Source organism: Falco rusticolus, chromosome 1 (assembly GCF_015220075.1).
Source record: "Falco rusticolus isolate bFalRus1 chromosome 1, bFalRus1.pri, whole genome shotgun sequence".
In the NCBI taxonomy this organism is placed as follows: Eukaryota; Metazoa; Chordata; class Aves; order Falconiformes; family Falconidae; genus Falco; species Falco rusticolus.
In genome coordinates this window covers 7,518,202-7,532,463 of record NC_051187.1, presented here as the reverse complement: position 1 = coordinate 7,532,463, position 14,262 = coordinate 7,518,202, and the positions used below count along the sequence as shown (strand labels likewise).

General features: G+C 49.9%; 1 protein-coding gene across 3 annotated transcripts in view; it reads left to right on the top strand.

Moving 5' to 3' along the window:
• Positions 1–1,681: 1,681 nt before the first annotated feature.
• Positions 1,682–14,262, top strand: part of HID1 (HID1 domain containing) — a 31,780-nt gene continuing 19,199 nt past the window's right edge. For 2 of the 3 annotated variants that reach the window (XM_037407714.1, XM_037407706.1), the window contains exons 1-3: positions 1,682–1,940; positions 9,997–10,146; positions 12,520–12,690. In XM_037407714.1, the coding sequence (XP_037263611.1) occupies positions 1,875–1,940; positions 9,997–10,146; positions 12,520–12,690 (387 nt within the window). In that variant the 5' untranslated portion in view covers positions 1,682–1,874. Of the gene's footprint in view, positions 1,941–6,550; positions 6,652–9,996; positions 10,147–12,519; positions 12,691–14,262 lie in introns of those variants that run through there. The other variant, XM_037407719.1, reaches the window with a different exon arrangement.

The following is a 14,262-nucleotide window of genomic DNA, read 5'->3' as shown; positions in this document are numbered from 1 at the left end:
ATAGACCTCTCTATAACCATCTACATATTTCCGAAATTCAGTGCCTGCCTGGAAAGCCTTCTGCCTTAATGTCATTGCAGACCAGGATGGAGGAGTCTCCTAGAAGAGCATGGTGTTTATAACTCAGCAAAGATAATCAAGCACTTTTGGTATATCTGGAAGAAAGCCATGTCTGACTGGCTCCTAGATCTTTTTCTGAGCAGTTTTATTATAGAAATGGGGGCAGGGAAGAACCTTAATTTTCTCATGCCTGTCAGTGTTGGCAGAGACATTTGTCCATAATAACATGCTTTAACTTTTGGTCAGCCCTGAAGTGGTCAGGCAGTTGGGCTAGATGATCACTGTAGGTTTCTTCCAGCTGAGCTATTCTATTAATCGTGAAAAAGAATTCCCTGTGAAAGGTATTCTGTTCCTAACATAAATTATTATCATTTATCTGTGTAGTGTAGCCACAGTGAGTGAGTGATTAGATGCAAAGCCCTAGCCTGTTTGGCAGCAGCAACCTGGTGACATGATTTTGTGAAAATATTTTTTTCCTGTAGATTTTACAAGAATGTCTCAGATCTGACCTGTCACTCGATATAATCAAACATTGGTGATTTCTGTAGAGGTTATATGCGAACAAATGAGAATTCCCACAGCCTGCCCCAGCTGGGGAGTCAGCACATTGCTTTTCTTTGGCAAAATGATCAGGATTACCTCATTTCCTCTGAAGAAAGGAGGTTTGCAGAGCTGAGCATGTGGAATGCAACTCAACACCACCAAAAAGACCTGCTTGCGTTTCACAGAGCTGCTCAGCGCAGGAAAACAGTGAGACAGCTTCAAAGGCAACACTGAATTGCCTCAAACAGCTGCTTTGAGGTGCTTAGTGAAGGCCAAATCCTGAATTCTCAGTCCCCAGAGTTATAAAACATCCTCTCCTCACAGGTGGGTAGAGTTTCGTTAGGGTTAATGGGCCACCACATGCAAGGAGCTTGTTACCAGGTGCTTGCACAGAGTACTGGTTAAATCCTGCTGGCTCCTGGCCCTTGGGCTGACCTAGGAGTAGGGAGAGGCCAGAGCTGGCTGTGTCCCACCACCCCTCCGGGCTACCTGGGCTCAGGGCCAGGTGGCCGAGCTCTCCAGCGGTGGCTACATGGAGCTGTCATGGGGCTTGTGCCGGAGAGTAGCCGAGCGAAGGGGCTTCAGGGGACGCAGGCTGTGGGCAGAGCAGGGGAAAAGGGGGCAAGATGGTGGCAGGGGAAGGTGATGGGGGGAGAAGGCAAAGGTCAGGGGAGCACAGGAGGGGGCTGTCAGGGAAGGCGAGAGGGAGCCCAGGCCAGAGGAGAGAGCGAAGGGCTGGAGGAGGGCAACCTGAGGGAAGCCATGCTCTGCGGTGGGCCCTCGGGGAGAGGGGTGACAAGGAAGGGTGCAGGGGGAGCATGGCCATGGGGGAGTGAGGTGTGGGCAGAGTGAGGGGGAAGGGGCGGCAGGCGGGGATGGGGATGGAGGAGGAAGGTGGCGGTGGAGTGGGGAGGGCAGGGGCTGCCTGGCGGAAGGTGAGAGGGAAGGGGCGAGGTGGGGAAGGGGCGGCAGGTAGAGATGGGGATGGAGGAGGAGGAGGAAGGTGGTGGTGGGGCGGGATGGAGGGCGGGCGGCGGGGCCGGCGGAGGAGGAGCAGCGGCCGTGGGCGGAGGAAGGGCCGCGGCAGGAGGAGGAGGAGGGCCGGGGCCGGCGAGGCCGCGTTTGACAGGAGGGAGGCAGGCAGGGAGAGCCGCCGGCGCGGGGAAGGGGCATGGCGACGCCGGCGGCCCGAGGAGGGGAGGCGGCAGCGGTGGCGTGAGGGGACAGCTCTGCCCGGCGCTTGGCGGGCCGCAGCCCCGCCGGGCCGCACCATGGGCAGCGCCGACTCCAAGCTCAACTTCAGGAAGGCGGTGATCCAGCTCACCACCAAGACCCAGGTGAGGGCCGCCATGTCGGGCGGTGGGTGAGCTGAGGGGGGGCCGCCATGTCGGGAGCCGCCCGCCCGCCCTCAGGCGCGGCCTGTCCCGGCTCTGTGGGGGCCGGGGACGCTGAGGGGCAGCCGGGGCGGGCTGGCAGGCCCCTCTCCGCCGGGCCCTGCCCCGAGACACCCCCGGTGCTGAGGGAAGGGGGCGGCCGGGCCGCTGTCCCCGCAGCCCGGCTCTGGGGAGGGGGCCGGCGGGTGCTCGGGGCGGCGGTGGCGGCCCCGCCGGGGGCTTCAGCCATGGCCGGCTGTGGTCCGCAGGGCGTGAGGCCGTGCCCCGAGGCTGGGGAGGCGGCGGGGTCTGGGCCAGCCGGTGCCATCGGCCGTGCCGCCGGTGTGCCGAGGGGCTCCGGTGCCCCCTCGGGCCGCAGCCGGTGCGGGGGCAGCCGCCAGCCCTGGCAGCGCCCGGCCGGTGTCACGGCGCCGCCGCCTCTGACATCTTGCGCTTTGCTAAGCAGAGCGAGACGCTGCTGCCTTGAGGGATGTCCGCGGCTCCCAGCGGTTTCAGCTGCAGCTTTACATCACCGCAAGGTTTGCCAGTGCCTCCTTTCCTGTATCTCTTCCCCACCCCCCGAACAACTGGTGGAGAACCTTGCCATCTTTTGGGGTATTAGAGGATTGAAAGGGTTGTTGGCCAGCCAGGCTGTTGGGAGAGCTCTTTGCAGCAGAAGCAGCTTCCATCTGTGACCTGTGAGGTAGTGCTTGATTTCTGCAGGCTGTACAGGAGGAGGAATTACGTGTGTCAGGACTGTGGATAGGAGGGGTGGTTGCCTGGAGGTCTACAGATGTTGCGCATGTCCTGGGAGCAATTAAATTGAGAGCCCAGTAGCAGCAGCGTGCTGGCAGAAAATCGGTTGACTGTTCTTCTAAGGAGCAGAGGGATTTTGTTCAGTTGAGAAATCACATCAGGTTCTTCTGAGCTGCAATGGAGAATTGCTGTTAATGATCCACCTTTGGTGGTGAGGCAGTAACTAGCTGCTGAGAAAACCTGGGGATGATGGCAGAAAGATGTTTAATGGTGGGGAATGAATTCAGAAAAGGGTGTGGATGCAAAGGGGTAAAGGGTAATAGGGGAAAAACTGCGAAAACTCAAGAGCCGAAGGCTAGGACTGGGAAATAAATCATAGACAGTAACGCTGGAAGAGCCTTTGAGAAACAGTGCTTATACTTTCTAAAGCAGTATCACTTCTATCTGCATTGCTCGGGAATGACTTTTGTGAACGTGTTCTTAAAAACCTCAGATGGTGGATGTGCTGCAACATCCCTAGGCAAAAAGAGAAGCAGATGAAGTAATGTTTTAAGGGATTCTTCCAAAGTCTTTTCTGGATCCCACATAGTTCAGAGTGCTTTCAGCTTTGGGCTGCCCTTCTTCCACTGGGAAACATGCTTATAAAGGGAGATTGCGGGGGGGAAATCAAGCCTATAGGGATCTTCTTAGTCTGCTGTTCACAAAGAAAATCCTGTCTGAGGCAATCCTTGGTATCACCAGCCAAGAAGAGAGCAGTCCCCTCCCCTGGTTTATTGATGTGTGCAATGAAAGAACGTTCGCTGGGGCCCCGAGTAAAGGAAGCAGAAAAAGCTTCATTCTCGGCTGGATTAATTTCATGTCTTTGTGGCCTAGGTGAGACTAACTGCCATGTGGAAAAAGGGTGGGGTGTTGGCGCTCCCATATTTACATACTGTAGAAGGGCACTGGTGTTTGCTTGTGCAGGATGCGTGACTGGATTCTCCTGGAGCCTTCTGAGCTCATACCAGCAGCAACCTCCACGTAACCTCCTAGTCCGTGAGGCTTTAAATTCAAAACCAGGCTGCAATAATGGACAGAGTCAAATCCTTTGAAGCTATTAGCTCAAAATATGTTTTGCGTCTTCAGCAGTGTATCTCCTTTTTTGCAGCCATCTCCTCTGGTATTAGGTAGCTGGACAAATAGATTTCCATCAAATGATCTGTAACAGGAAACAGTGAGCTTAGTAATGCACTGTGTGGTGTTTCCTAAGGCTCTGATGGAAGGAAGCAGTTGAGCAGAAAGCACTACTCGCTCACTGGTGAAGGTTCAGAGCTGTCGCTAAAGTTAAATTTGTCTCAAAAATAAGTTCTTATAATCCCCAGGCTTTTGTTAATTAAAAATATGAGCATTCCTGTATGAACATTTAAAGAAATGTTAGATAAACAGCATTTGAATGCTTGTACACGTGGAGCCCAGAACTTGAAAGATGAACTGAGCCTGGACACAAATGAAATTGACTTAATTGATTTTTTTTTTTAATTGCCAAGAGAAGCTCTGAAGGTGTTAGAGCATTAAAAAAGAAAAATTACTTCAGAATGACTTCAGTAGTTAAGAAAGGGCAGTAATACCAGAAGGAAGGAATTAGCTTATTCTACAGGTGTATATTTGTAATCATACATGGAGAAATGGGCTTGGGGATTTTTATATAATACATAGATACTACATTACAGTGCACGCCTTTAAATTGATAGGGTACATTCTTTTAATAATTAAACAGGTGTGTTTTATTTGAATGTGTGAGCCCTCCTGAGTTACCCATAAAAACACTGTGCATTTAACACGTGAAGGGAAACATAGATTGTGAGTATGACAACTGATCAGTGGCAGAGCCAGGGAACTGAAGCTGGGAGTCTTAACTGCTGGTGAAACTGGTTTTCTTTACTCAACCAGTTTGTGATTAAATGGTTCCTGCAAGCAACTGACTGGAAGATAAGAAATTTTGATCTTGGGAACCAGTTTGTCAGATTTTAGTGCTAGCTATGCCTCTGCTTTTAAAGAGACAGGAAGGATCAAACAAGGGACAAACTTCTGTCCTTCCTTTATCCCTGATGTGGCAATGCAGCAGTACAACAGGCTGTTAATTTGAGCCCAATACAAGTACATCTTGCACTTGGAGAGAGGGAGAGATGTCTGTTTCAGGTAGTCTCTCTCTGACAGTGGTCAAACTTGACTCGAGTGTCTGGGTGTCTCGGGCTGATGAAAAGCAAAGTTGTCTTAAAAGCAAAGCTGTAACTAATACTGCACACAGCTGACTGTTGTCCTAGGCTTTCCCTGCCAGACTTCTACAAATCCCATTTTCCAGTTTCCTTTGCAACACTCTCTTTGCTGTGGGAGTGGAGAACTGGTATCAGACTCCTGGAGTTTCTCCTTGATTTGTGCACTGCTGACTGCAAAGTTCCTATAGAAAAATTTACTATTGCTCTGAAATCTGTGTGGAGCTGTTGTCCTTGGCAGCAGAGATGAAATCTTGCTAGTAACTAATGTTTTGAATAAAATTGTCCTCAGACTTTCCGTTTGCACAGTGGCTCACAAACAGGTGGTAGAAAGGTGTGTGAGTTGCCTCAAAGTAATCTGCTAGCTCTGCAGGGTTGCCTGATCTCCTAGAGGTCAATCAAGTGCTGCATGAATGGTGCTCTGGTGACTACACTCTGTAGTTTTGCCTCATTTGGGGTGGAAAGGAGCATGCTGCTGTTACATATTCTCTGAGCTTGTGTAGTGCTGCCTAGAAACCCTGGTCAGGGACAAGGGACCTGCTTTGCTGTAGAGTCCCAGAAAAAGGAGAATCCCTGCCCCAAACACCTTGCCACCTTGCCTGGTGGGATGCTCAGTTGGTGTGTTGGCAAGAAGCAAACAGAGAATACAGTGAGTGAGACTAGTGGCTGCTTGCCCCCTTGATTCTTTGCTGATGGTTTGCAGCAACCTTGGAATTGGTTTGACAGCCCTCCAGTAGGGACCTGTTAGAGGAATTGTTGAGAATGGGCATTTGATACAAAGGTGTAAGTGCGGAGAGCTCTTAGTTGGGAGGAGGATGCAAACACTCACCTGCCAGGGTTTGTGGGGGATTGTATCTGAAAGAGAAAGTGAAGGTGGTGCTAAGTGTCAGGCTGGGGACAGTAACAAATGGGGGGAGGCTGTGCCTTGGGACCTTTTCCTGTTTATAGGACACGGTCAGCTCCACTGTTTTCCTGTTTCCTGTGAGGTATCCTGTTTGCCTGGGGATTGCCTGTTCAGGGCTGTGATTCTCTGATCGGTAACTGGCAAGATGTTTGCAATCCAAGCATCTTCCTTTTCTGACTCTTACAGTGTGTGGTTTTCTTTACAGAACCCGAAACCCAGCATTTATAACTATTGGGGAATGAAGGCTGGAGGTGTCCAGTAGGACTGGTTCCACCTTTGCGTGGCCAACATGCAGGTGGGAGGTCTTTACATCTTGTTCAGGTGAACTGAAAGGCAAAAGTCTCCCTCCTTGCCCACTCTGAGATGTCACATCACCTCGGCTCTGCCTGCTGTGGTCTTAGCAGCCACTCTGTGCTACAGTCATCCTTTTGGTGTGGAGGGCTTGGAGCAGGCAGCAGCATCTCTTCCTGCCAGCTCTATAACTTCAGCAGCCTCTGTGCTGGGGTGCATGGAGGGTCAGGAGCTCCCTTTGCACTCCAGATGTGTTTCCAGAGTAGAACTGAACTACTGATCCCTTGATTCTTCCAGCAACAAGGTTCTCATTCTCATTGCACTACTGGTGCAGTGCTGGTTGTCTGCACTGTGCTGGAGGAACATCAGGATTATTTTTTTTTTTAACCTGTGCTGCAGCTTCCTCCCTAAAAGTAGAGACATTTGTGCAGATCTGGAGAATCTGAAGTGGCCCCAGATGACAGCATTGCTGGTGAGGATTCAGCTCCTTGTGAGCTCTTCTGGTTAAAGCACTGTCAAGGCTAGCTGTGGTGCTGTGGGATTTGTACTGCAGCATGTGCAGTACCAACGCTTGTAACTAAATCTTGACGTTTCCAAATGAAGATACACGGTGCTGGTGAACAGGACTGTTCTAGGTCTATGTATTTCCCTTCTCTGTGAGCTAGATACAGGCTGTTGGGTGAGCTCAGTGTGCGGAAATGGATATTTAGATCCCTAGAGATGATGCCGTTTGCAGAATACGGTCAGTTTAAAAACATCCAGTAATGTTCTGTCAAGGAGATGAGTATTATGTGGATCAAGTAGTTTCCTGATGCCAGACTGTTAATTAAAACAGGGGGGCTGCAGGGACGTGACTCAGTACTGAATCCATGTCCCAGGATTGTACGTGGGATGCCATCTGTTGAAGAGGAGCCCACTTGCTGCAGCTATTAAAAATGAAAAAAATGGTGGTTTAGTGTAATCTGCTTGCCAAGATGGCAGCCGTAACATTATATGGCTGCAGCATCCAACGTTGCAGCTTGGGTAATTGCTGCTATGCTTTTCAACCTGCATGTAATTTTAGTCAGGAGACAGTGTTCTTCAATTCATCTTGGCTGTTGTGTTACCATCTGTAAAATAGCGGCTGTGTTCAACCTCTGAGGAGGCCTCAGGCTAGTGGGAGGTAAAAGGATCTGTGCCTGCTGGAGGGAAATGGTTTTCTGCTTCCCCTCTACAGGAGAGTGAAGCCATTATTTATGCATGATGTCCAATTAGCAGCAATTGCTGCTCGCTGTTGTCAGTGGGAGTGGCTGTGGCAGGGAGCCAGTAGGTACATGTGGCAATTATACATGCAGTTGTGGTACGTGGCTTGAAAGGGGCTGTAAAAAGTGTAGGATGTTTCATGTGTTACATAGATTGGATTTCCAAGGACTTGGCTCTTTTTGAGGAGCATAATTAGAGATGAGATTTGCAAAATAGCTCTGCTTTCCATTTAAGCATTTCATGCCCAGGTCACAAAGAGCACATCTCCTTCACACGCTTGGGAAGCTGAAAGTTAAGCTGTAAACACTTGGCTGTTCCTACAGATCTCCTCTGAGGAGCTGTGATTTTTGAACCATTTGGGAAAAGTTGTCCTTCCCTTGGGAAGAAGTTTGGTGGAAACTTGCTTTGGTGGCCAGGTGATAAAACAAAGAAGGTTTCAGCACTACAGCAGAGTTTAAGAAGATGCCTGAATACCTGTGGTTTTGTGTGGGGTTTTTTTTCTGGTTTTGTTTTTAAAGACTGGAGAGTTGCTTGGGCTGATTTGTTGCATGGCTGGAAGGCCCAGGACAAGCGATAGGCAGCCTCTACAGCCCTGGAGCGGTAAGGCAGAGAGCTGCAAGGCAGTAACCTGCTGTACCAGTTTGGAGGTGGCCTGCCTGCCCCTCTCGCTTTTTGGCCTTTGTGTGGTAGTGCCACACCACCTGCTCAGACTGTGGCTGTTAATGAAGGAGGTGATAGCAAAAGGTGTCAGAGCTGTGAATGAGCTGTTCTCTCCCGAGTTGCATCTTAGCTGCATTTAGAAACAGTATAGAGCTGGGCAAGTTTCCTGCCTACTACAGCAGAGCCTGGGAGTGGGCAGGAATTGTTTAAGTTAAACACACATTCATATTTTTGCCCCTTTCCCACCTGATGTGGTAGACCTGCCCACGGTGCTGATTATTGCAGCTGGTGAGAGCTGCTTTGCTTTAGAGCTGGTGCACAGTGTATGCAGGAGGCTCCCCCTTGCCCCAAGCCCAGGGCTGGGGTTGCTCAGGCAGATGGCTCTTCTGACCTACCGAGCATGCTACTGTGCCTCTGCGTGGCTGAGGATCAGGAAGAGCTTCTGTCTTCCTCTTCAGACTGAAATCATGGGTCCATCTTTTCATGCTGCTTGGCATAAACAAACATGTATTTATCTCACGCCTAGTAGGTGGACCCTTGGGCTGAACGGGCACTCCCAACCTTGTTTGGGTGATGCTATCTTTTGGCAAGTGTGTTTAGATGGGAGGAGCTGTGCTCAGTTTTAGACTGGCTGAAAAGTTAAGTCTTTCCTGATTATCCAGAGCTCCAGGCTCTGGATGCCTGAGATGTTGTGTAATGGAGAAGTCCTCTTGTTGAGCGCTGGCATTTTCACCTTTTGGGTAGTGGCAGGTCACGCCGTGCTTCTGCAGGGTTGGAGGCACAGCTGGCTCTGTGTGTCTGAGCCTCTGCTTCACCTTGAATGGCTGGCGCTGCTCTCTGGCTCTACAAAGCCATAAAGTGCAAAGCAAGGCCCAGGCTGCTTTGTTCAGCCACATATAACCTGACACCCAGGTTGTCATCGTTGTTTTGATTTCTAAGCAGATGCCACGCTGTCAGGAAGAAGCTGGGGGAAATAACATGGGGACTGTGCAGCCGGCTGTACAGAGCTCTTTCCAGCTGCAGTCTGGCAAACAGACTGTCGTTATGGTCAGCATCCCTGGCAGTGGGGTTTCAGGGTGGGCTCAAGGAGAATATTTGCTCCCTCGCTGTGAAAAGGGGACAGCAGCGCTGGTAGAAGAGGAGGTTGTCTGCACCTGCAGAGCCAGAAGAGATAATGGGAAGAGGTGTATTCCCAGGTGTGGGGCAGGGTAGTGATGGGCTTCTCAGACCACAGGTCTGAAATGGATTGCTTTTTTTGGTATATCAGTTTCGTCCTTCCATCTTCCTCTTTGCATTGCAGACTTAGTGCTTTTTAAGAGGAAAGTCTTGGCAGCGACCGGCTGCACTGAGTCCAGTTGCGTATAAATACTTGATTCAGAAAAATCAATTCTGTTGTGTCCATAAGTGCTTTGAGGTGGGTCTGTGAGTTCTGTGGGTCTGTTCATGCCATGTTCATGACACGTCCCTGATTGCTTCCTCGAGACTTTGGTTACAATTGAAGTAATTCCAGTGCACTCTCAGGGCATCCTTGGCTTGTTCTGAAGGTGATAGAGTGCATGAGAGCAGTCTGGCCCATGCATGTTGGGAAAGATCTTGTAACACATGCCCTAGGTTGCAGACAAGCAGGTGGCCTCATGTATGTTGTGACTCCATGAAAGACTTGGGGAGTCCCAGCCTGATGCAGTTGGTCACGTAGATGTCTTGCTGCTCACCCTCTTCCTGAGGGAATGCTCTGTTTGGGAGATCAAATCAGCCAAAGCCCTGATAACAGAGGGTGAGGTACAAAACCAGTGCCAGTGTGTTTTATTGAACCTCTTCTGTGCCTGGTTCCATCCTCAGGCTGGGCACAATCGCTAATGTTTGGACCTCATAGAACGGTAGTTCTGCATCTGTAACCATGTTTGTCTTTCCACAGCCTGTGGAGGCAACGGATGACGCTTTTTGGGACCAGTTCTGGGCAGACACAGCCACTTCAGTGCAGGATGTCTTTGCCCTTGTACCAGCTGCAGAGATCCGAGCAGTGAGAGAAGAATCACCTTCAAACTTGGCAACTTTGTGCTATAAGGTAAGGGTGGTGCTGTCTTACTCCTTGGTGCTTGCTAGTAGGGGTGTGTTCCGGGATCACTAGTCCTGTGGCTCCCAAGGGAAGGCAGGTACCATATTACTTCCTTGTGCCACATGGTGTGCTTGCTTGTCCCTGTCTCTTCCTGATGGTAGCTCTCAGCCCTTACTCTCCTGGTTTAGCACAGACCACAGCTGGCATTTGCTTACTTGAGAGCTTTTTTCCTCTCGTCCCCTTCCTATGTTTCACTGCCTCTTGGGTCTTGCCTGCTACATAAACTGCTTCTTGCTTAGAAGACTTGTACCAAGGCTGCATATTTGTGATGAGGCTGGTATATCTGATTCCTTGTCTGCATCTAAATGCTCCTCACCACGCATCAGTCTGGCTTCAAGCTGATAGATCCCAGAGGGATATGGAGATTGTCACTGTAAAAGTGCCTGGATGTTCGATGAAAATCATAAGACTTTTTTTCTTTTCTTTTTTTTTTTTTTTTGTGACATCAGAACATCCCTGATGCTGCTTCTGGTGTTGCCACATCCTTGTGTGGATCACAAGGGACATTGACTCACATTTCGTACCCTGCCAGGTTTGGCAAATCATCAAGCTGGTGAGCAACAGCCTGAAACTTACTCTGCCTGGGAAAGCACAGGTGTTAATAATGCTCCTGATCTGAGCTGTGCAGAGTAGCCTTGAATTTGTATATCAGAAACATTTAAAATTGGGAAAATGCCAATTCCAAATGGTTGCTGCCATCCTGTTTTCCTTTCCTGCTCTACAAAATGTGCCTGAGACCTACGGAATCATACTGAAGGTACCTCTGACTGGGAATCATGCCTCAGACAGATACCTGTAGTGGGTACTTGATAAAGAATACAAAAATGAGGAAAAGTAGAACAGTTCTTCCCCAGTGCTGGCTTCTGGCAATCAGCAGCTTGGGAATCAAGAAGGGCTGAGGAGACCTGTACTGACTATATAACCCCTTTGACTCTGTGTTCTTTTTCCCCCCAAACCCAAGACTAAAATATGGGCTGTTCTTCCTACTGGAAACAGATGTGTTGGGATACCTGGTGACTGCAGGGCTGTTTATCCAGGAGCCCTAGATCTTCAGATACCAGGGTCAGAGGAGTCTGCAGACTCCTGCAGTGCTTTTGCCAGGCTGGGGCCCTGACCTGTGCCTTGTGCAGCATGCCGCTGGAGTTGGCAGTGCTGCGTGTTCATGGAGAGTGCAACAGCGTGGCTGAAATGTCATTTGCAGTCATGGCTAGAGACTCAAACTGTAGAGAGTCATAAATGTGCCTGAAAAATAGTTAAGCTTGGTCACAGAGTAGTGTGCAGACAGGCTGAAACTACACAAACAGCATTTAAATACCCATTAAGGCAATGACGCAAGCTAGCAGAATCAGTGACCCAGACAGTCTACTATGAAACTAAGCAGAGACACATGACTTCATGAATTAAAAAGCAGCAAGGTGAATCCTTGGCAGATATTTTGGCTTTCATTTCCCCTTGGGATCAGGGAGTAAGAGCAAGTGGGTGCAACTGCTGGGGGAAGGAGCTGCCTCTTTCTGTCTGTGAGTAAAACCTCTTGCCACTGCATCCTAGGGCTGTGGTTGCTGCCTGGCAAGACCCACATCCTATTCTGAAAAACACAGTGAGTGTCTCCATTGGCAGTTTCGGCAGCAATTGGATGGACTGCAGCTTCTCAGCCCAGAAGCTCTTTCCAGAGCAGCAGTTCTGTTCACAGGGTCGGGGGGGCGGCGGGGAAACCTGGACTATCACCCTCCTCTGCAGCAGGACCTTGACAGGCTCTGCTGGAGGCTGTATCTGTATACTTAATAGTCACAGGCAGCAGCTTTAGCTCTCACCTCCTGAGTCATGAGAGGTCCCTACTGTAATCACAACAGCACATACAGCTCTGTCAGACTTTATGTATTTCTGTGCAATCTTCCTCTGCCAGTGCCTCATGCCATGCAGCAAAGCGCTGCTGCCTTGGCTCTGCCTGCGTCTTGTGTACCTGATGCGGCTGATTAATCTGCTCTGCGCTGTGCCGTGTCATGGAGCAGTGCTGGAAGGAGCCTTCTGGTGCTGTGGCTGTCTGGCTCACATGGCACGACTGTGTGCTGCATGGATTAGCCCTGGTATGTGGGGTCTCTTGCAGTGGCACAGTAGACATTCAGAAAGGTCTGTTTAAGATCATTAACCCTATTTCTGCAGTTTCAAACAGCAACAGCACCTGTGCAATTCAACTGGGAGAAAATGGGCTCTAAGAACTGTTTATAACTTTATGTTAGGGTGTCACCAGCAGGACAGACCTGCCCAGCTCTTGCTATCTTGTGTCCAGGCTAATGCTACCTGCCTTGGTTTTGTTTCCTTCAGGCTGTGGAGAAGCTGGTGCAGGGAGCAGAGAGTGGCTGCCACACAGAGAAGGAGAGGCAAATCGTCTTGAATTGCTGCCGGCTCCTTACCCGTATCCTGCCTTACATCTTCGAGGACCCAGACTGGAGAGGTTTCTTCTGGTCAACTGTCCCTGGGGCTGGCCGAGGAGGGGTCTGTCTCTTGGCACTTATTCTTCTTTCTGGAGGATGAAGGGAAGGCTGCAGCAAGGAGACTCTGTGTACATTTGGGGGCAATTTTTCCAGTTATTTCTATTCAGTCAGAAATTAGGTGTCACCTTCTAAATTCTTTTTCTTCCTTTGATTCTTGCTGTTCTTCCTCTTGCCCTCAACCGCTTTGTTTAGCGCAGGTTGCTGCATCATCTGAATATTTCACTTGGGCGTGTAGCTGTAGGAGAGCACTGGTACGTGAGAGAAGGTTGTCCATTATAACTGAAGGTGTGAATCAAAATGAACACGAGTGCAGTGCTAAAGGCTGTATGACTTCCTTAAACTGAAATGACCTTGTTCCATTAACTAAAGTTCATGTAAGGTTGGAATCAAATAGAACAGGTTGGCATTTCCACTGATTTTACAAGGTCACATTTAAAGCAAACAGTGCCAGAGAAGCACTCAGCATTGTGATTAAATACCCCGCTTATGAGTGGAGTGATACAGGGGCCTGGCCTGATGGGTGAAACCCACAACTGAGTAAGAGTGATTAAAGAATTGGGTACTGTATCTTGCTCTGTCAGTGACATGTATAACCTCCGGGGAGTCTCTGAACCTCCCCACATTTCTCTGTCTGGAGAGCAGGCACAGTAGTGCTCTTCTGTGCCTCAGGACGAAAGTGCTTTAGGATCTCCTGCAAATAGGAGAAAGTGTTGAAAACACAGCTGAGTTAGGCCAGGAATACTTATTTGCCAGCTTGCTCCCTCAGCAGCTGCCTGCTCTGCACACAGAGCCCTCTTCAATGAATTTCTGAATCTGCAGGTCTGCATGGCTGTACTGAAGAGCATGGTTTCCCCCAAGTGTTAAGTGTATTTCAGTGTCTCTGGCGATGATTATAAAGGGTCAGCAGTGGTTGGTACCTTGCAGCTTTCTCTGTCTCTGCCTGTCACTTCTAATCTGTTTCACCTGAGGCCAATTCAAGGGAAGTTCTGGATAGTGGAAAGGGAAGTCTTTGCTAGCCCTGCTCTGTTATGTGATCTGTGCGATTGGGAGGGTGGTGGTTGTCCATCCTTTCATCCCTGCAGGGGGCCAGGGAGTGCTGGAGAGGCTGAACAATGGAAGAGCTTGTTTTGGGAAGGAACACGTGGGGTGCCTGGTGCTCTGATCCAGCTAGGCTGCTGTTACTACTGTTTTTCCACCTTCTTCAGCACCTAGAAGAGACAGTTTCTCAGCCTTAGAGTGGTGGGGTCACCCCAGGGCAGTCCAGCTCAGTTCATGTGTGCTGGGTTGGGGAGCCCTCCTGCTGGGATGTGCCTGCTGAATGTCAGTGGAGCTGTTGTGGTTCAGTGTGCTCCATCATTTAACCGTGTGCAGAAACAGCTATAAGGCTGGCTGAGCTGCCTGGCAGGGGATAACAAATAAGCCCTGAGATGTTAGGGAAGCAGGGGTCACTACTAATCTAGGGGCAACAGCTTTGCTGTCTGACAGCTGGTTTCTCTCTGGGAACTGAAGGAGTAGATGATGGTATGCCTGGACCATTAGTAAATATCTCTGCAATTATCCTTCGCCTGCTTCA